Source organism: Tiliqua scincoides, chromosome 5 (assembly GCF_035046505.1).
Source record: "Tiliqua scincoides isolate rTilSci1 chromosome 5, rTilSci1.hap2, whole genome shotgun sequence".
Taxonomy (NCBI): Eukaryota; Metazoa; Chordata; class Lepidosauria; order Squamata; family Scincidae; genus Tiliqua; species Tiliqua scincoides.
In genome coordinates, this window is record NC_089825.1 from 40,442,352 (window position 1) to 40,464,876 (window position 22,525).

Below are 22,525 nucleotides of genomic sequence, written 5' to 3' on the forward strand. Positions count from 1 at the left end.
ATCCATCAAAATACACTAGTTCTAAATTAATGCAAACAGTGTATGCTCCATCATGTCACACTGCTTATGAGAGATGTACTTGCCCGAACTGATTGACAGAGGAATTAGATGCTTATTATTCCTTCCATCGCAGCTTTGATGGATATACAGGTTAGCAAATGGGAATCAAGTGGAATTGCCATTTGAAGAAAAAGAACCAATTATTTTAAAGTAACGGGGTGCTTCTCGTAAGAGGCTGTTGTTTAAGTGAAGAGCTCTAGAAAAAATGTCACAATTCTGCTGGAACTTCCCTATCATGCTTTGATAGGGCAAAGCAGGCCCTTTGCTTTAGATTTCCTATAATTGCCACAGAGCATTTTCTTCTTTTGTGGCAGTCTGAGGAAAACATAACCCTGAGGCTGTAAGTAGGGCACTCTCTGCACAGCTATTGAATTATCTACCTCCCTTATCCATTGCCAGGTATGTTCTGTAATCTTCCACATATCAGTATAGTCAGATAAGAGTGACATATTGAACCAAACAATAATTTCAGCATTTCTTTTAAATACAATTTGAAATAATACATTTATATAATGCTTGTTGATATTTTTATGTACAGGGCCCCCGTTTCCACTGATCTGCGGGTTGGGGATCCATTGGGTCCCTCACACCGTCTGCAGAGATGACGGGAGCCCTTTGCTTTTTGGCATGACCACCACAATACTAGGGCTTTTTGACATGCCTTTAAAAGTATGTTGGCATGAGTTTTGGCACACATAAAAGTGAAATGCTGTGCAACTTTAACTCGTGTTTCTTTGGTAGCCATCACACTGCCAAAGGAATACTAAAGGAAATTGATACTGTGTTGAGCAAGTCTTACATGATTTGCATAAAATGCCTTTAGTATTTAGCTGATAGATTCCTTTTTTTTATTATTGAAAAAAATTTAGATTCTGCTTTTCAACAAAATGTTCATGAGCAGTTTATAAAGCAATATAAAACTAAAAATGTCCCCCTGCCTCAGAGAACTCACAGCTTTAAAAAAAGAACACATCTTTATTTTCTTTGTCTTCTCTTAAATCTCCTGGATTGGAAGATTAGTGTTAGCCAAGAATAAAAAAGACATTCCTTTTATGCCACTTATTAGTCTTTCAGTAATTTGGTCATATTATGGTTAATGCATCCAACAAAACATGCATGTTTACTGAGAAGCAAATCTCATTGATTTTTTTCCCCCCTATTGAAATCCCATCAGTTATTCTCAGGATTGGAGGACAATTTTACCATAAACAAGATTTGTCTTCTAATCTTGTTTTCATAATTTCTATGTTGTAGCCTTCCATGTGTGTATCCCTACCTGAAAGAGGAACAGATATAAATGGGTGCTACATGCCCAGTTCCCACCATGGAAAAAAATATTCAGCAGCTAGGGCTGCAAGTGTACTGTTAAATTCTCAGTGATGGCTCTAGTCATTTGTTAGTAGGGTAAAAAGAGACCTGAATTAAGGCTGCAATCCTATGCACAATTTAGTCACCTTTCTGAAATTAAGGCTGCAATCCTAACCATACCTTCCTGAGAGTAAGCCCCTTTGAACAAAATAGGACTTACTTCTGAGTAGACTTGGTTAGGATTGTGCCCTAAGTAATTTAAAGCCTGGTCAGTGTTTGGATGAGAACCCCATATACATTACCTTATTCCAGCATGGAAGAATGTTGGGATATGCGAGGTGTGTCCAGAATGTAATGAGAATGAAGTTCCTACGCTCGAGAAGGGCTCTGTGAAGGGAAAAGCTGGTCAAGGTCACTTGGGATGGGGTGCCAGGTGTATGTTAGAACACTGATCAGTTGCATTCCAGCCCTGTCAGAGCCGAGACTTTCTTTTTGGTGACACCCTGTTCAAGTGCCTCGTATTAAGAAAAATGCAAGCGAGTCTGGAACAGCAGTATGCGATAAAAATTTGTGTGAAATTGGGTAAAAGTGCATCAGAAACTTTCAAAATGGTGAGGAAAGCTTATGAAGAAGCTGCACTATCATCTTCACAAGTGTACAGATGGCACAAGGACTTCAAAGAAGGACAAGAAGGTGTTGAAAAACGATCAGGGCACCCCTCTTCGTCAAAAAAAGAACAGAATGTAAATGTAGAGAGGTCTGTTCTCGACCGTGATCGACAGCTCACTATCAGAATGATTGCAGAGGAAAGGGGAATTCCCAATTGTTCATGAAATTGTGACTCAGGATTTGTCACAGTGCTTTGACTGTCAGAGTTTTTGGCTGAAAAACACATCACAGTGCTTCCCCATCCACCCTACAGCTCTGACTTAGCTCCTTGCAACTTTTTCATATTCCCAAAGATGAAGATTGGTTTGAACAGACACCATTTTGGTAGTGTGGATAACGTCCAAAGAGCCAATACGCAGGCTCTGAATGCCATCCCACTTGAAGACTTCCAGGGATGCTGTGAAGAATGGAAAAATCGCTGGGAGTGCTGTATATACTCACAAGGTGCATACCTTGGAGGAGACAATGTTTAATTGTAAAATTTTTCAGTAAAAGAATTTTTAAAACATCATTCTCATTGCTTTCTGGACACCTTGTAAATGAATGCTGGACAACAGTTTTTTAAGTAAAAATGAATACATTTTGTATACTGCTTATAACTCATTATTTTAAATGTTAAATGTTACCTTCTCAAGAAACAGAAGAGGGATAGAGGCCCTGAAGTGAGGAGATTACAAGCTCTGACTAAAACGTATATAGTATGGTGATTTAATGGCCAATTGGGACATTCTCCAAAGATTTTTCTATGTAGTATTCCTGCTCACTGAAGTTGTGTTAACACAGAACCGTACTTCCCTTCCACACTTCTGGTTTATAGAAGCAAAAAAGAGAGAAAAACAGAATGAACCCCTCTAAGAAGTTTAGTTAGTCTTGTGCAATGCTCTCCTTTCCTCAGAATTCCTCAGCGGTTGCTACAAGCAGAAGAATTTCCATCAAAATTCCACATGGTGGCTTAAAGGCATGATATCATGATTTCCTTTATTACCTTTTGGGAGGGGAAAGGGCATGAGGAAGAGAAAATATTACATATTTTTGAATATCCATATCAAGTCAAGTAATGGCGCTAGCTTAGACCACAATAAACCACTTATAACCCAACTCCATGTTCTTATGTTCAATGGTAATTTATCAGACTAGGACTATAATCCTATACACACCTGCGAGTAAGTCCCATTGAAATAAACGGAACTTCCTTTTAAGTACATATGCATAGGACTGTGCTATAAGTGCCCAATCCTAACCAACTTTCCAGCACCAAAGCATCTACAATGCAGTCCTGAGGTAAGGAAACAAATGTTCCCTAACCTTGAGGAGGCCTCTGTGACTGCCCCTCTACCACAGGATACAGCGCACACCTCATTGACACAGCTACATCAATGCTGGAAAGTTGGATAAGATTGGGCACTTAATAGTGTGAAAATGCTATGGTTGGCGAGTTGGACTTAAGCCAAGAAGACATGGGTTCAGATCCTTGTTCAGATCTATGAAGCTTACTGGGTAACCTTAAACCATTCTTTCAGCTTAACCCACCTCACAAGGTTGTTGTGAGCTTAATAGTAGAGGGGAGACATGTACTGCTTTGTATAGTATTATATACATGACAATGAATGAATATATAAATAAATAAAATTGGGGTGGGGTAGGAGAAACTGAGTCTGATTTCATTGGGGGTACCTCTTCTTTTTTCCTCCCCCCCCCAGCTACCTGGTAGAGGAACTCCTGAGTGCAGTAATAGATGGGCAGAGAAGTAAGAACAGGTGGATTTGAGCATGTATGTGAAGAGTACAGTTTCTTCAACTTTCCCTACTACTAAATTTTATTTCTTTCCTCTTTGCTTTTTTTCTGTATCAAGTCTGACAGTTCAGTTGTTGACAGGAAGCTAATGATGTGAGGCACTGTCCCGAAAGAGAGTTCTTCTAGCTGGAAAATTAAAAACAAAAACATTTAACATTGTTTCCCTTTCCCAGCAATGGAGTTCCATGAACACTTGCAAAGTATAGGAACAAAGGAAGGCTTAAAAGAGAGAAAACTACAAAAAGCAGTGGAAAGTTTTACCTGGAATATTACAATCTTAAAGGTAATGCCTCTATTAACGTTTACTACAAGTTATGCTTTGTTTTCTGTTTTAAACCATGGGTTGCCAGTTGTAATTGGCTACAAAGGGCACAGTTATTACAAGACGGATACCAAATGTGGCTTTCCTGAGTAAACAGTGAAAGGAATGGGGTGAAGTCACTTAATAGTGGGAGGGGAACAGGAGGTCTATATACAGGTCTTATATGTTAGGTACACTTGCAAATTGACATTGCTCTGCAAAGGTATTAACCTGTATCCAGGAGAACTTTTGAAAATGAAATAGATTTCCTAATCTAGTGGATCCTGAACTGTCTTCTGAATTTCAGACCCATCTATGAGTTTCAGCTGCCTCTTCCCCCATTGACACCATGTGCCAGTAGCTGGATTTAAGTCACAGGATTTGTTGTGAGGGGTCATAATGCCCATACAAGGCAATGGAATGGGCGGAGGGTACACGCCAGAGGTTGAAACTCTTAGATGGATCTGGAATACTAAAAAGAGTTCAGTTACACTCAGGAGTGTTCACTGATTTATGAAGCTCCTCTCAAGGATTTGAGTAAGGGCAATTATAGAGCTAGAGGAGGTATCAGAAATTATTCTGGGTCCTATCCAAAGCTGCCTTGTCCTGGGAATGGACTTCTTCTCTGGTGGAAGAATCCTTCCTCTTCAAGAAGGGAAGCTGCCAGTGTGCCCCCCCCCCATCTCTCTCTTGTTCCTTTAAAGCTTTATTTAAAATAATGTTTGCTAGTTGTATTGGTGTTCCATTTGTCTTTGATGTTTTCCTCTTCAGATGTTCCCGTGCTAGCTGAACCTCCTGTATATAAGCCTGGCATGGTGATCACTGATTTTTCTGCAGAATGACAAGGGCTCTAAAGAGGCTCTGTGTAGCTATTTGAAATCTGTTTACTTCTCAGAAAAAAAGCAGCTGTATTAACATTAATGCAGTTAAGGACAGAAAATGAAATGCTTTGCAGCTCTTTCAAAATCAGTCAATAGCACTTAATGATGTACGCAGAAAATGTATTAACATATTTCTTTTTTAGTAACGGAATAAGCTTGCTTCACACTTTTTCTCTGTGTGTAACTGTAAAACATTTTTGCCTGAATGTCAAATCATGTAACGAACAAGGGATTTTACATATGGAAATATACAATTAAAATGCACAACAGTTTCCATTTGTCATCTGCAATGTTTTCCATTCAGCAGAATGAAGAAGTGTGGCAGAGTTCGTGCAGCTGCCTCCCTAGATATCATCACCTAATTCAGCCTCCATCTTTCTTTCTCAAACCGATAAAGATCCTATTTATGTGCTGAGTAACTCATCTCTGCACTGAACTGTGGAATCTATTTTAATGATATGAAATTTCATGCCATTCTTTCTCTCCCACACATTTTTAAGCCTCTTTTCAATTTTTTGAAAATACAATTTCATCTCACCTCCTCTTCGCCTCATTTTTCCCACTCACAGGCTTGTTATTGCAGAAATATGTTCAACATATAAACTGTAACCCTCATCTTATTTCTCCCACGCATCTCCCATCAATTACAACCAGCGTTTTCTTGTTTTTGTCATATTCAAGGCTGTTCCTCTCAAGTACCTGTAGTGGGATGGATCGTGCCCCAAATGACAGTTCTTTATAAAAGGAACAAGTTAAGAAAAAAATCATCTTTCAGTTTGCACTTCCTAGATATGAGCTGAGGTATGAACTTTCCCGATAGTTTTAAATTCTACACGTAAAAAGTATTCAGAAATTAATTTTCATCAAATTAACCTCCAGAACATCAGGACCAAAGCCTGATGGCTATACAGTCCTGTGCTGTTCATCCAGTGACAGCTCTTAACTGGAGACTCTAGTGATCCTAGTCTTCCTCATCACTTAACACTTCCGACCTTTTCATCCACTAAGACAGTGGTTCCCAAACTCTCCAGGAGTCCTTGCTGTGAAGGGAAAGTGGTGGCGCCAGCACTCCTGCAATCGTGCTGGGGACAGCAGGGTTAGTTTTAGACTCAAGGACGCCCGCAGATGCCCTTTAGAGGATGGGGAAAGCCTGTGGGATCCTCTGCAAGCGTCCCCACACCTTAGAATTGTTGGGAAATGCTCACACAACCCACTTCTGGTTTTGTGATGAAAACTTTGGTGAATGACTTCGAGCTTCAATGAGTCTAAAAATAGCCCTGATGTCTCCAGTGTTGGCATGATTGCAGGAGTGTCACCCCGTCAGGGGATAGGGTCAGAGCTTCTGGGGCTGGGGTGTTGCGACACCCATTTGAGATTCTCTGCACTGAGATGTTAATGGCACTAAATTGGCTCTCTCACAAGATGCAATACCATTCCCACTTAAATGCCAGTTTTTTCTTTGGCTCTTGTGTAGTGTCTGCTGCTTTTTTTGGGGAAAAAATGGTAGGATTTTATGCAGCTGTGTATATTGACAAACTGGTTCAGTTTCCAGATTTTAAGAATGCAGTCCTAGATGTAATTTCCTGAGAGTAAGACCCATTTAATACAATGCAACTTCCTTCTGTGTAGACATGCATAGGATTGTGCTGTATGTTGCATTTACTGGTGACTATTTAAAGCTGAGGGGTACAAACAGAATACCCATATTTCTCTCTCAGAGAAATTGGGGGAGGGGGGAATATTAGCTTTTTTGTCTTCCATCAAATTGTTTTTTGTAACCTGCAGAACCTGCTACTGAGGGCTGTATCTCATTAAAATACTTTCTTTCCAGGATTCTTTGTTAATCTTTCTTTTTCTGAAATGTGTTTAGCCTGTCAGTAACAGTGAACTCGAGCGGTTGAGGATGCCATATTAAGTAGTGTAAGAGCAGCTTAGTAGACCAATTACAGTCTAGTTGAAGCATTTCTGTTTTAGCAAATGCTTGGCTTGGTTGATTAACTGGTCTGCAAGGTCAGCGTCAGAAATTATATAACCCTGTAACTCACAAGGAACTGCAGATGCTTCCTTATACTGGTGCTTGTTCAATACATTTGTTTCTCTATGATCCAGACATAATGCTTGCAAATTTATGCAGCCCTTGCAGATCTCTGGATTAGGATGGAGTGTGGTATATTTTTGGCAGAAGCAAGTACACTCTTTCTTCTTTATGAATACTCTGGCTATTTTCACTTATACATATTGCATATATAATACCCTCCTACTTTATTCATACCAAGATTTTTGATGTAAGGTCTGGAAATGGGGGGGGGGGGGGTGAAGGACCAAGTCTTTCATGGAGGCATGGTCTACCTCCTATTTTACTCTACGGGTATACCTCCACTCCGTTTTGAGCTCCAGAGGCAGAGAAGGGGATAAACTTGCCTCATGTGTCCAAGAAGGTGTCCCAGGAGGCTGGATCAAATTTCAGATTTCTCCCCTTGGTAGGATAGAGGTCCAGAAGGTTCCTGTTCTTGGGTGTGCTCTTGCAGGCTTTGGTGGATGGTCTTCAAGACCAAGCACAGCAGGGGAAGAAGCACCCTTCATTTAAGAAGCAGTGCTGGATGAGTAGCATGTCCCCGTGCTTTCAAGGCACATGCATTACAAGCTCCCTTCTATAGTGTATCTGTTTTTGTGCTGTATTTCTGTAGTTACTGTGAATATGGGTCCTAAAGAAGAAGACGAAAAATATCTGGAAAAAGTAGAAAAGCAAGTGAAATGTAAGAGAGTTGCTCATAGTTTGCAACTAAAGCTTGAGGTGCTAAACCTCATTATATGATGCTACAACTTCTGAAACATTTTTTTAATCATTGATTTTAACACTTTACTGATGATGTATAATATTGTTGTTCTATCTTATCATGTTGCACAGCTTCTTCCTTATGGTATTCGGCATTTAGGGTGTTTTTTGAGTGAACTTGGAATGGCTTGGGAATATGTTAGAATTTTTCCCATTGAAATTAATGTAAAAATATTTATTATTATTTTTTACACAGTCAGATAGGTGTTATCAACTGGTTTTTTTTTCCCCCTCTAGACATTGAGTCCTTCCCAAAGACCTGGGGTGCCTGACTTTTATAATATTTTGATGTTATAAATACCATCGTAAAATGTAAGCTGTTCCCAGTAAATCCCCTTTTTGTAGTTGGAGGATGGTAATTTCTCTGGCCCCTATGCTTTTAAGGTGCTCTTCAAGATGTTTTAGAATTACACCAAGGTTACTAGTCACCACTGGGATTACTCTGGTCTACTTCTGCCACAAACTTTCAATTTCTATTTATAAATATTTGTATTATTTTTTACAGTTATCTTCTACTCTCCTATCACTTGGTATAGCCATATCAATTATTTTGATTTGTTGTTATTATTAAGAATAGTTATACACCACTTTTCAACCAGAGTAATTTGCAAAGCAGTTTACAGAATAAAATCAATCAATCAATCAATCAATCAATCAATCAATCAATCAATCAATCAATCAATCAATCAATCAATCAATGGTTGCCTGTTCCCAAAGAGCTCACAATCTTTAAAAAAACAACACGGAAGAGACACCAGCAACAGCCACTGGAAAAGATGCTGATCTGAGGCAAAGAGGGACAGTTGCTCTCTCCCTGCTAAATATACACCACTTTAAGAGGTACCTCTTTGCCTAGTTAGCAGGGGTGCTCATCATCCACTCGTACAGAATTGTACTCATCCAAATTTTCACTATAGGGACCATTTTCAGAAACTGAGTAGGTATATATAAAGAGGGAAGGATATACTGTATTACATTTGCAACTGTGTGGTAGCAAATATAAATTATTTGGAATCGGAAGGAGGTTGTGTGTGGTCCATGTCTCCCCCCACCCCCCGGAGATGGATGGGAGAGAAAAGTTAGTTGCTAGCTCCTTCTCAGTTTCTTGTCTTGCAAATCTAGCTAACTCTATTTTTTGGTAAACTGGGGTAATAAAAACTCAGATAAGAAGTACTTAATTGCTTCTTATTTAAAGCTTCTGTTCATATCACTTGGACTCCAAATGCTTTGCAGATTGCCCCTAACATGTAATTTACCCAGTTTATTTTAGCAAATGCAAAAGTCAATTTTGACTAGCTTAGGTTTAAACAAACTCTAGTCAAATGAACTAAATAACAGTCAAAATAAACTGTGGAGTGCTGAAGTTTGTGGAAATATTTGTGATAACGTACATGTGATTCATCTGTTCTATTAGAATGTTTTATATTAACTTTCTTTGTTTCCATCTTATGGGAAAAAGAAAACCACCAGTTTTCTTTTGACAGATTAAAGAATGTTATTGAAGCCAAAATTCCACGGATGTTCTCCGTTACAGAACAAACGTCTAGTCTCTTTAAAAAAATTTTTTTTTAATTCTCCAGTTGTGTGACTCAGGCAAAAGTAATTTAGTTCACTTGGATCTGTAAAAATATTTTCTTATTGGATGGAAACGTGAATAATTAATATTTTTCCTAGTGCTGAGAAGAACTGCTATATGTTCTTAACTGATACATATTTCTCCAGGCTCTTTCTCCAAGAGAAACGTAGTCTCAAGGGGTGCACTTTCTGCCTTCTCCTCCAGTTCTGCCTGCCTTTGTGGGTTTCTGCTCTGTTAAACATTTCATCTTAACAAAATGTAAAGGAAATTGTCCTGGATGCCATTTTCCTTATACTTTGAGAGGAACTTGTTGCCATCTTTCCAGCAGTTCATAGGAACTGCTACTGAAAATGGCATTTCTTACCACCTCTTGTACTGAGGTGACAAGTACCAAAATAAATTCTAGTCCATGTCTTTCACATAGACAGCATTTCTTAACAAGACAAATGCACAATTCATGTTCAAGAAACCGTTCACCACCAGTGGTTGCTTACATGTGCAAGAACTTCAGTGTGCAAACAGAATTCTTCTGCCTGTGCATCTAGACAAGGCAACTGAATAATCCAAAACCTTACCATTGCTTGTGTCACTTCAGACTCAAGTGGGGTCACATAGGGACTTCTAGTATGTATTCCACAATAACTGAATGGCTTTGCTTGTCAAGCAACCATTGTGGCTGCCTGTATTTAGCAGCTCCCACCCTCCCCATGTGCTTCCCTTTCCTGTTATGAAGCTGAGTCTCAAGCAGGTGGGAAACAACAAATCACAATTTGTGGCTATACTTGGCAGAGGTGACCAGGGTGTCTCCACTGAGAGTAGACAAGGCTTGCTAATCACCTTTGCCAGAGGGCAACAGCAACAGTAACTGCTTTAGACACGGAGTGTGTTCAGGAATTGTGTGAAACCATGGTTTATGGCATGTCCAATCCTGAAGTTGCCAATAAAACATGGTTTGTTTGAGACCCAAAAACCAGGATCTCCTAACTCACAATCTGAAGTTGCTTTGCAGACTTCAGTTTGTTCAACAGTGGTTTTGCATTTATGCCTGAATTCACACACCATTATTGCTCCACCTCAAGAAGCAATAACAGCGAATGTACAACACTATAAAGCCTAGTCCCGAGCAGATGGGAAACAAAAGCAGGCAAGCAGCAATAAACCATAGCCTGCCTGCCTGCTTGCCTGCCAGCTCAGACCATGCTTTGAGTTCTTAACTGAGGTTACGCTAACCATGGTTTCAGATTATGTCTAAACCAAACTTCAGTGTCCAAAAGTACGAATCTGGTAGTTTTCAGTTCTCCTGTTTGCTTCAGATCCCTGTTGCAGTCCCCTGAAATAATTCAGATGCTTATCATTAGGGTTCAAACCAGGCTGCTCTGACATCTGCCTGCGGTGAGGGTTGCCAACTCCAGCTGATGCTATTCCTGAAGATTCCAACCCCCCCCCCCCCCGGCCCATGGCTAGCCTAGAAGACTCAGTAAAAATCTTCAGGATTGCTTTCAGTTGTGACCTGCAGATTGATGCAGATTCCTGGAGACACCAGGGCCAGCTTGGCAGGTTGGCCGTCTACCCAAGGCAAAGGTCTGAACTGTCCCCCCATCTCTGCCTAGATTATGGTTGATGGCTTATGGCAGCAGCGACTCCTCCCAGTGTTCGTATCAGGTGGAATAATAAGCAGAAACTGCAGTGACTGACAGCTACTGGGGACTTCACTCTCCTAGGCTGGTGGCCAACCTGGCCAACATCCTGCTCCAGAGAATGTTCTCTCTATATATTTGCGCACAAATACAGTTATATATAATAGCAATTAAATGGTAGAAATAACGTAATTATTAAATATGCAATCCCACCTTCAGTAAGAAACCAGGATGGAAATCCCTCATACCTGGCATAATTAATTTGCAGGCTTATTGATAGGCTTTAAACCAGGCTGTCTCTGGATTCCTCCTAAAATGATCCTCCTGTCACAGACATTCTAAAGTCTTTGGAGAATTGCTCCTTCCCCCCCCCCTTTATATGGTAACCCATACACAGATTTCCAGCTGAACAGTAGTGAACAAGCCCAACAGTTCTTACATTTTCAGCCTGTAGAGAAGGCTTCTGGGCATGCAGGGAATTATCTTTGTTTCTAAAAGTCGGGCATTTCTGCTCTCATATACAGTGTTTTCATTCCCTCTTAGAAGCAAGCAACAGAAACCAATACATATGGGGCACTGCTGTTGCTGGATTGCAAGCAATAATAAATTCCTTATGGTTTCAATGGGTCCTTGGATTTTATCCCAAACATTTGAAACTCTAGCAAAAGTCCTTTGCCAAGAGGAGTTTGGTGGGAAAGATTCTTGGCTTTGTAATGTATTCAGTTGGTTGTAGGTAGAGCAGTCCCGTTTTGTGTTTGTGTGAACTGTAGCTCAAAGTAATCTGGTTTTCATGTTCATGAGCTGAGCTATTGTACTTTTTATCATTACTAGAAGATACTCTCATTATTGATAGTTGTGCCTGCTTTTGTTCTTCACAGGGACAAGCTGATCTTCTCAAGTATGCTAAAAATGAGGCATTGGAGAATCTGAAGCAAATCCATTATGCCACTGTTTCGTGTGGATTGAATAAACCAGGATCTGAAAATGCTGAAGTTTCAAAACCCCGCCGAAGCCTGGAGGCTATACCTGAAAAAACAGGCGAAGAAAATGGACAATGAAAGAACATTCTCATCATTATGGAGTTTATAACTCTACAACCATTGTAGCTGCACAGGACATTTTGCTTTGCACTTACTATTGGTGGGGTGGGGGAACTCCTGGAATTTTAAAAGCACAACTGGGGGAGCTAATTTACAATCCATAAAAACTGTGAATGTACTGGCAATTCTTTGTGCAAGAGCCTTGGAATTGTTTTAACACGAAAATAATACTGCTGGCTGAAACACTCTGTATATGTGTAAAAGATGTCATAGTTCAATAACCTTTGTGCAGAAAATTATCATTGTTGTTCAATACAGAAACAAATGTGTTTTCCCAAGTGGAAATTTGCTCTAATGGCAAGGGAAGGAGCTTTTGTCATTGCTCAGTAAAGTGCCTTGATTTTTGGGAAAAATTTAGGTGTGCATTGCAGTTTCTTTGATTTAGGGGCAGTGCAGTTCTATAGTATTTTGTGGCAATTGGACATGTTGTTGCACACCTGACTTTTTAAAAAATCAGGGCTGAAAATGTTAAGAAATGCACAGATTTTACAAAATGGTCCGATTCTGATAACTTCACAGTGTTTGGGTCTGAAAGTGCTACTGTTGTTTTGGGTTTCTTTTAGTTGTTGTTTTTGAGCCATAAATAAATAAGGGGAATGTAAATACAAAGTGCTTACTCCTGGCACAGTGCACTGTGGGAGAGCCATTGCATAGAAGGAACATGTGCAATCAGCCTGTCATTCGATGCCTGTGTGAGGCACATACTTTTTTCCACCGAAGAACACCTGCAGATGTCTATAGCTAACGTAAAAGTGACCAAACAGCAAGCAAAATGTTGTAAATAGTTTTATCATTTTGTGGAAGTGAAGAAGTGTTGATATTAAAATGTTTTATGATACTATTTCCATGTAAATGGCCTGAACTATTTTTGTTTGGTTTGATTTGATTGTTTGTTTCAGGTTTTAAATAATTGGGTTAAAAAAAAAAAAAAGCTTCCAGATAAGCCAGTATCTCCAATACATGGTTTTAACACACATTTCTATTTCTTTTTTTTTTGTTTTAGTCATACTGCAGTTAATAACCTCACTGTAAACCGAATATACAAATCAAGGTCTGCCTCCTAATGTTTCTGCTATAAACAATAAAATGGGGCTTGACATCACAAGGTGCAATAAATTTGAAGCAATTGAAGTGAGTTTTCAGAGATTTAAATGGTCTTTTTGTTCAATGGCTTTGACACCTTAGCCCAAAGATTGTTCACCCTCTCCACCTTAGTAGTTTGCCTTTATTTTTCCTTTTGTCCTCCCCAGCTACTGTTCCAGGAACCCAGGTAAAATCCCAGCCAGGCCTCATCTGACAAATGGGCAGCATATTGAGCAGAGTACACTGAGGTTTTTTCTTTTTGTGTGTGAAAAATGTAAGTTATTGGACAAGCTACCATCTTGCATCTTGCTCTGTCTCTCCATGCCGCTATGTTGCACAGGCTGCTCCCAAAGCTTCTAAACCCCCCCCCCCAATAGCTTCCAGAAGCTTAAAGCATATCCACCCCTGAAACTGAGTGAACATTTTCTGTGTTGACTTGGAAAAGACAGATTGGATCCAAAAATGTCCCAGCGTTCTGTGTATCTCAAAAGCTTCCTTCCAGCAAAGCTTGTTCAGTGAAAATACCATATGCCCCATTTTAGATCCTCTCTCTAGGAAAGTGTTACTGAAAGAGAATTTCAGTTTGGTATAAATGACTGCAAAATTGCAGCCTATGTCTTTAATAATTCAAAACTGGGTTACAGTCTGAACTGGGGATCAGACTAGGAAACACTGGAGGACATCGTCCTTGGAGAAAGGCCACTTGAGCAGGTAACAGGATACCTGTCTCTACCCCACAAATCCAACCTTAGTCTAATCTCTCTAATACAAGGAGAAGTCTTTCCTGGGAGGGACAAAATTTTATGGTGGAAGCAGCAGTAAGAACTCATTAACTAGAATTCTTCTCTATGTTAAAGTACAAATGCTCTCATAAGTGCATATCTAGTCACACAAATCTGAGCTGTCCAAAATAAACTTTGTGCTTCTGCTGAAAACAGAAGTCACTGCAAAATAAACAGCAACCAATGTGGTGGGGTTGGGTTCTTAATGTTGAAGTTGCTAAGTATGAGGCTTGTCACTGCCTGCCATCTTCTTGCGCACCTAGAGCGCTTGAATGGGTCATTCTCTTCTGGTCTTCACTTTTCCACAAGGAAAAGTTTGAGAGACAGCACGGGAAAAACAATTAGTAAGGATTTTCTGATGTAAAAAGCCCTTAAAACTCCAGCTAGGGCAAGAGAGTGGGAATCATCAAGTCTTTCTGTTATGGCATGGGCTATTGTCACATTTTCCTCCTTAACCCTGCAGATGGAATGAAAAACAGGACTTCTAAATGATTGTTGAGGAAGGATAAGAACCCAAGTTGTGTGTTGAAATGGAGCAGGACTGGAACCTCAATGCGTACTTTAAAAAAGAGATTGGGTGTTTATATACTCGGAGCATTTTTACCTAAGGGCACAATCCTAACCACTTTTCCAGCACTGAGGTAAGGGCAATGCAACTGCAGAGGTAGGGGAACTTTAATCCTCCCGTCCCCCCACGGTCCTGCGAGATTCCACACCTTGTGACTTCTATTTCACTTAGAAAAAGCAAGCACACAAGGCTAAAGTGCACATTTCACGCAAGATGTACTTTGGCCCTTAGAGTACTAACCAAAAGTCATTCAGCAAGTAAATAATACTTAACATTTGCATAATGTTTGTTGCATGTGCTCATGTGTCTTATCTTGATGATCCCCTTAACAACAACCCTGTAAGGTAAAAGTAAGTACTATTCCATATTGCAGCTAGAGAGCCAAGGCCCAAAACCATCTGATCATAAGAATGCACGGCAGAGGCAAGATGCAACCTGGGCAGTTCCCATTTGTAACTCAGGCCCTGATCCTATCCAACTTTCTAGCACCAATGCAGCCCCATGATAAGGGATCCAAAGTTCCCTTACCTTGAGGAGGACTCTGTGACTGCCCCCTCCACCACAGAATGTAGCACACACCCTGTTGGCTCAATTGCATCAGTGCTGGAAAGTTGGATAGGATTGGGCTCCCAGTCTCTTAGGGCCCAATCCTAACCAAGTTTCCAGTGCCAATGCAGCCACAGTACAACCCTGAGATAAGGGGGAAAAAATTCCCTTATCCTGAGGAGGTCTCCATGACTGCACCCCCACCACAGAATGCGGCACACCCCCCCCCCCAATATGGCTGTAATGGGGCTGGAAAATTAGTTAGGACAGGACTGTTAGCCACTATGCTACACCTGTGAACAATGTTCTATGCAGAGCTGTTTATCTGTTAGGAAGAGTAAGGCTTGCAGGCTATTGCAGTGGCAATAGAGCATGTGCAGAATATCCCAGGCTCGCTCCCTGTCATTGCTGGGAAAGATTCTTGCCTGAAACCCCTCAGAGCCAAGACTGAGCCAGGTAGAGCAGTGATCTATCTTAGCATAAGATAGCATTTTACATTCCTATGCTACCAGGCATCAGAAGGTTGTGGTGGTGGTTTTTTTTTTTTTAATCCTTAAGGTATTTTAATTGATTCTATACTGTTGACTGCTTTCTTAACCAGTATTACTGTAGTCTTTGCCTGGAGGCCCTAGGCAATGGTCTTCATAGTTTATCATGCAAGCATTAGAGCAATTTTGTTTCTAATAATACAAGGAGAGTGAGGAGACTTGCATAATTAGAATTTCTTCAGTAACAAGGTACAGTATTAAGTTGTATGGCATTCTGAAGTGGCATGTTCCCTGAAATGCTGGCTAAAATGTGAAAAGGCTCTAAGGCCTGCCCATGCAATGTTTTCTTTTGTTTGTGGGGTGCATGGGTGGGTAATATTACATGGGCAATAGTCCCGATCTTTAAAAATCACACACAATCTGAGTGCAAGCCTAATGTAGGTGCTTGTTGCTACCACTGTGGCATGATATCAGTCCTGCAGCCTGCCAAGTGTGTGTGTTTATGTGTGTTTAACCTGAGTCAAGTTTGAACTACCAACCCCCTTTCAAACGTTGTTGTTAAAACAATTACACTGCAGTGTTTCTCAAACTGTGGGTCTGGACCCACTAGGTGGGTTACAAGCCAATTTCAGGTGGATCCCCATTCATTCAATATTTTATTTTTAACCTATTAGACTTGATACTACCATGGTATGTGACAGCATGTGGGGAAATGTGACAGACCTGTACGTTGAACAAGCTACTATGTATATTCTTTTAACAATGATAGTAAATGGGACTTAATCCTGGGTAGGATTGCAGCCTAGGATTGTTAAAGATTTTCCTGCTTGATGATGTCACTTCCGGTCATGACATCAATTCTGGTGGGTCCTGACAGATTCTCATTCTAAAAAGTGGGTTCTGGTGCTAAATGTGTGAGAACCACTGAATTACAGAGCTGGTCTTTCAGAATTGCTGTCATTGAAAGGAGGCTAGCAATGTTTAGCTTACCGACCATGGAATTTTGGCTCACTAAGCCAACTGCTCTGAGTCTGAAGTTGTCATCACAGGTTGCCAACCTTCAGATGTCTTGGAGCACCTAAGAATACATACAGGTGGGCCATTTTTATCAGCAGGTTCAGAATCCACAGATTTGACTGAACCCGTGAAAGAGGACCCCAACTCCCAGACATGACCAGAAGCATCTTCCAGTTGCATCTGGGAGGCTTTCTGAGGCCCAGAGAGGCCATGTGAGAAAGGCACTGACGGTTCTGTCCGGAGATCCTCTGTGGCTTGGACCTGCAGATTTGATTATCGAAGGGGAGTCCAGGACCAGATCCCCTACATATAACAAGGGCCAACTGTATACTAACACACACATAAAGCAAGGGGGCGCTGGTTATGATGCCTTTTTCATAAAAGTTTGTAGTGGTCTACTAACGTTTGCTCTAGTTTTTTTAATTTTAACAATTCTGCTGTCTCATTTCTGCCAGGCTTCCATAAATCACCTCTACTTTGAGCTCCTGTATTTTTAAACACTGTTTGTTTAAAAATGTTTGTTGTTTGTTGTGTCCACTGCAAGGGAGGTTCACACTTATCTAGTTCACTCCGCTCTGGTGTGTGCATCTTAAAAGTACGAGAGTTTCAGGCCAGGCTGCGTGGTCTTTATACCTCAAAACACAACTATCCTAATTGGGAAGTTGGGTGCCTTATTTATGCTGGGTGTACTTTTGTTTTCTTTATAAGGAGAAACTAATGAAAGCACAGGAAGAGCCCGGTGCAATGGTTTCCTTTCATGATGCAATTCTGTTTGTGGTGGCCCTTCTTCAGCCTTGCATAGCTTCCTTCTTCTGAATAATAACTTCACATGTTGCTCTGCAGATGGAGCAGGCCAATTCTGGAGGAAAACCACAGAGATCTTCCCAGATATTTGGTTCGGGGCATTCAGTAAATGCACAACATGTGCCCACCTCTTCCTGTGTTTTTCTGTGGAACCTTAAATTTACTTATTAACTGTGGGAACCAGAGGAATGAAGACTACCAGAGCTGCATCTCTTTCAACTGCATGACAACAATGAGGCAATCCAATACCAAATATAGCTGATGTGAACTGATGGTGGGCAGCACACCGATGGAGAACTGTGGCATGAGGAGGGAGCGCAGGACATATAACTGTCTTGTATGTTGTAGACATACAAGGTGCTGTCTTAGTCCAAAGAATCAGCTGATAAAACATAAGCACTCAAGATGCAGGAGATGGCTTCCTGGCAAAAATCACTAGTGGCTCCCCACCCCCACACGTTTTAAGCTCTTTGTGTGTGTGCTGATCTCATGTGCCTTAGCAATAGTCTCCATTAATTGCACTGGACAGGAGAAATGAAATACTCCATGGATGCTATTAGCTGTGGAGACAGAAACAATATTTTTTATCTGATTTATATTGCTCTGAGATATATGATGGTCTTCTGCTGAACAGAAATGGAAAACCCAGTCCTAAGAACTCCAAAATCAGATGTCTGGTGGTAGAGTTGCTGGGACTCCCTGTTTAGGAAGACATACCTTGTCACAAACTGCTGTTAAGATGGGTTAGGAATGAATTGGTGAACCCAGGGATGCATTCTGGGCAACGTTGCTGGTGCATCTGGAACAATTTCTGACTCAGGAAGCACATTGGAAAGCCTGTCTGTAGTCCAAGCATGGGGATAAGAATAGGCCCTCAGTTTGGCTGTACTTGTCGTAAGAGGCGACTAAACAGCCACCAGGTAGATGGAACTTGTTAGCCTGGGAAGGCAGCTCATCTGAGAGAAGGAAAACTCTGATCCCAAACCTCCACTGCCTTGTGGCTACATCCAGTTATGGAAAAGACTTCAGGAGTCAACCTTGAGGCAAAATCTGGAGCCGCAGTCCCCGAGGCAGTTCATGGCTGAACACAGTCACGTTCTGGCAACTCCTGCGACGCCGCTGGAACCAACCGTATTGGCCTCTGCCTTTCCATTGGACCATTTCAGCGACGTGGAGAGGGGGGATTTGCTGCATGGGAAACAGCCTATCCTCCATACCTACTTTACCCAGGCTTCGCGCACTGGAGAGGACACTCTGTTCCAGAACCACCATTCAGAGCGCAATACCATAGTCTTCCAAGACTGAAGGATGCCAACACACCAGTCCAAGCATAAAGGCCATTACCAGAACTGTGAAAAAACCTGGAGTACATTGGTGAGGATTTGGTTTATGTGTATGTGTACCCCAGAAGCTCTGTGTTGTCTTGGGTGGTCAGGTGCTCCTGTACCTTTTATTGTTGTCAAGAAACAGGATTCAGGAGCATTACCTCAGAATGTCAGGTGCAAGGAAGTGGCACCAGGATGCACGTATCTTGCTGTCTTATGTGCTCCCTGAGGCAAACTATCTAGAACTCTTCACCAGGCTGGATGTGTTTATATATATATATTTTTTAAATTAGTAAATAAACGCAAAATAGTGGGTAGGATGGGTGTGGAGGGAGAAGGTTTGGTGACATGGTTTCTAAGTCTTCGGCATTTTATAAAATCTGAAGATGGGGTTAGAAGCCTTTATAGAGGCTCATGTTGATCAGTGTCACCAGTTGCTAGACATGATCACACATTGTACCCAGAGCTTCTGGGGCAAAGAAGATACAGCAATTCATTGAACTCAAGATTTAATTAGTGTACTAATAATATCCATTAATGGGAAAAGACCAATAAATATGAGCAAGTTTTTCCCATGACTTCATTAGACCCCTACCTTAGGTAGTACCTTGAGCACATCCACTCTGCTCTGCTCCCCAGCAGTGTGTTCTAGGAATGGAGTAACCACCTAGAGTAAGCTGGTGGAGAGAGAAGTGGTACCATTGATGATGCTCTCTAGGGAAGTGTAGGAGGGGGGGCTCAGGACTCACACGGCAATGGGGCTGCCAATCTTTCTGTCCATGTACAGGGTGCTCTAGAAACGGAGATGTTTCTCCATTTCTGAGGCCACCATAGAACTGGAGAGCTCTCCTCTCCATTACTAGCGTGTCCTCAGAAACTGAGAAATGCCTTCATTCCTAGAGCACTCTGAAGGGTGGAGCGGAGAACCCCAGCACCTTGCAAGGTAGGGAAGCCAAGTTCCCTGAGTGCTACTGAAGGAGCTCTGTCAAGTAAGGTTTAACAGACCCTTGTGGACAGCAGAACTTGCCCATTACTTCCAAAGGCCACCAGATTGAGATCTGTTAAATTGAGGCTTCAATGTAGTAGTTTCAGCAAATATAACATCTAGGATAGAGATGTCAAACTCATACAGTGGGCTGAATAGCATTTGTGGCACCTGCTGAAGGTCAGAAGTGCTATCATTAAGCAGGAAATGTGTCATTAAACAGTTGAGAGCCAGAAATAAGTACTTTTTTTTCTCATATAGGAACTAATTAGCTGCAAATTACAGAAGAGAAAAATATGTGAATCTTGATCATATTTTCAAGATATGGGAGAGCCAATTATCATGTGGGCCACCCTTTCAGCCATGCAGTTCAGCTGCTGAGAGCTGGTCTGCAAAGTGGCACCTCAGCAGAAGGGCAAGCACTTGGATGCCTCTACTTGAAAGGGCAGTGCTTGGACAGTCCAATTATCATGGGGGCTGGATAAAGAGCTTCTACAGGACATGTCCAGCCCGCAGGCCTGTTCTAGGAGTTTCCTGTTATCAGTTGCTCATTGAAGCACACAGGCCCTTATAAGACAGAGAGCAGGTGTCTAAAAGAAAACAAAAAATAAGCAAACAAAAACCTGGTAGTCTTATATTTAGCAAAGCTGGAGATTAATTTGAGGTGTTTCACTAGGTGAAAAGCCAATAGATATCAAATTGGTAGTACTAGCTAGTGGTTGGAGTGTCTTTAACCCCTCCTGCCTAGAAAAGGAAAATCTCATCTTCAGATGGTAGAAGATATCTTCCTCATAGTAGGTTAGAGGCCTTTAATAACCCCAGCCACTGCTTTCTCTTCCTCAGTGTACTGCTCAGTTTCTGCCAAATCACTTAAACGCCATTTAAAAAACAAAACAAAGGCACACTTACTCCCTTATTGATTTAATTGAAATACTTCCTGCAAATGGATATTGGGCTGAAAAAGATTACAGCTAGTTACCACAAAATTATCTCCATCAATTGTGAGCTCTTTAGCCTAATGATGACTAAGGCAAGTCAGTTGCAGTGCTTTCTCAGAATTACACAGACCACTTAATGAGGTTACTTGGCAAAAATGAAATTAACTCCACAAGCCCAACTCAGGGTAGCACTGCTACAAAAGCCACCTTGGTGCGATTGAGCTTTGCAGGTGGATCAATTGTCAACAGTAATCCCAGTAATTAATGGGGTGAGGCAAGGCACACCAGAAATTTTAAAAATAACATTATTCAGATGGCTAAAAAAAAACAATCCAGTAAGACATTTTCAGGAGATGGCTACTGCCGCTTCTTTAGGGCTGGTTATAATTTATACAATGGTACTAGTTCTTAATGTTAGGCTTGCCAATAGTGCAACTACACTACAAATATGGATGAGGATATTGATATGACATGTCGATGATTCAGATCAAGCCTGACTTGGTCATCAGATGTGGCCTAATCACTAGGCTTTGGAGAAAAAACAACACCAGATACTTAAGGTGTAAATCGGCCAGGAGCCTTGTCTTTAAAGTGGGTTTAGTGGAGGGGGTGGTTTTATTAAATTTCTGACACATGAAATAATATCATGTCCAGTGCTGAGAACTGCAGTGCCTCTACACATGTTCTTGGTGCTTATGAACTGTTGCTCCAGTGTAGGGTCACAAGCCATGATCTGGATCGGACCATCCATGAAGCTGTGACTGAGTAAGTTGCCACAGGCAGGAGGTTGGCAGGGACACTCACCTTCCTCTGCCACTGTCCTCCACTGCTTCTCATCCCACTCCTCCAATCCAAGGACTATGAGGAGCAAAGGCTTCCAAGTCACATTATAAGCAAGGGTGACTTTGCATGCATACTCAGCCTGTCTCTTCCAGATTTGCCCACAATGGGCTTCAATTTTGCCAGCCATACAAGCAAGACCTCTGTCTCAAAACATGTTGTATAACTATGGCACTACTGTAAAACATTTTGAGAGCTGGGGGCGGGGGGCTACTGAATTTGTTTTAGAAACCACTTTTCTACTGAAGGATAGCTTGATCATCAACCATTCATGGGGGGAGCTATAGTTCATTCATGGTGCACATACTTTCCCAGGGAACTCTGTATAGCCCTGAACTCTAGAAGCCCTGAAGATCTGTAGCTGATCAATACCAACAATAGTGTAGTGAATTAGATGGACCAATGGTTTCACTTTAGAAGGCAGTTTCCTACATACGAGGATGGCTCAATAGTCTGACACAGTCAAAGACTGCTGCACATATTTAGTTATGAAGTAGATCAGCTTAGTGCACTGTGCTTCAGAGAGTGGTTAGATACCACCTGACATAAAGTAAACCAAGTTTTTATCTTCTCTTTCACCAGCTGTGTTTGTACATTACACAAGTGGCTGCTGCCCTCTGAAGGGTTGCAGACATAAACAAGTTTGAACTCTGTAGCACCACTAACATCACATGCACGCTCCACAAATAATTCAGAAGGCTTCTCTGTCAACAGATCTAAGACGACTCCTCATCATAACTCCCAAACTGTACTGCAAATAAGGCGCTAAGCCTTACCTGGCTAGGTCTGGGAAGATCACATTGCTCCTGAGAGATTTCCCCCATTAGAAATATCTTTGCTTTCAGATGGTGTTTACAACTGAACTGCTCGATCTCCATTGATGATGACATCATTGCCAACACAGACTGTGTCCTCTCATCACTCCAACGCACTCTCTCTCAAGAGGTTTCTTCTGCTGTGTAGAATTTGCCTCCAGTGTAAATGGGG

The 22,525-nt window shown here is 41.3% G+C and overlaps 1 protein-coding gene and 1 long non-coding RNA gene across 2 annotated transcripts in view; one reads left to right on the forward strand and one right to left on the reverse strand.

The window, feature by feature from the left end:
- Positions 1-13,288, forward strand: part of PLCL2 (phospholipase C like 2) — a 106,633-nt gene extending 93,345 nt beyond the window's left edge. Inside the window, exons 5-6 of the mRNA XM_066631440.1 lie at positions 4,005-4,114; positions 11,941-13,288. Of these exons, the coding sequence (XP_066487537.1) occupies positions 4,005-4,114; positions 11,941-12,120 (290 nt within the window). The 3' untranslated portion in view covers positions 12,121-13,288. The remainder of the gene's footprint in view (positions 1-4,004; positions 4,115-11,940) is intronic.
- LOC136654422 (uncharacterized) lies at positions 8,010-22,525 on the reverse strand. Its single transcript, XR_010794604.1, has 2 exons — positions 22,315-22,525; positions 8,010-12,088 (listed from the first exon to the last, which is right to left on the reverse strand). It is a non-coding gene; the product is annotated as an uncharacterized lncRNA (long non-coding RNA).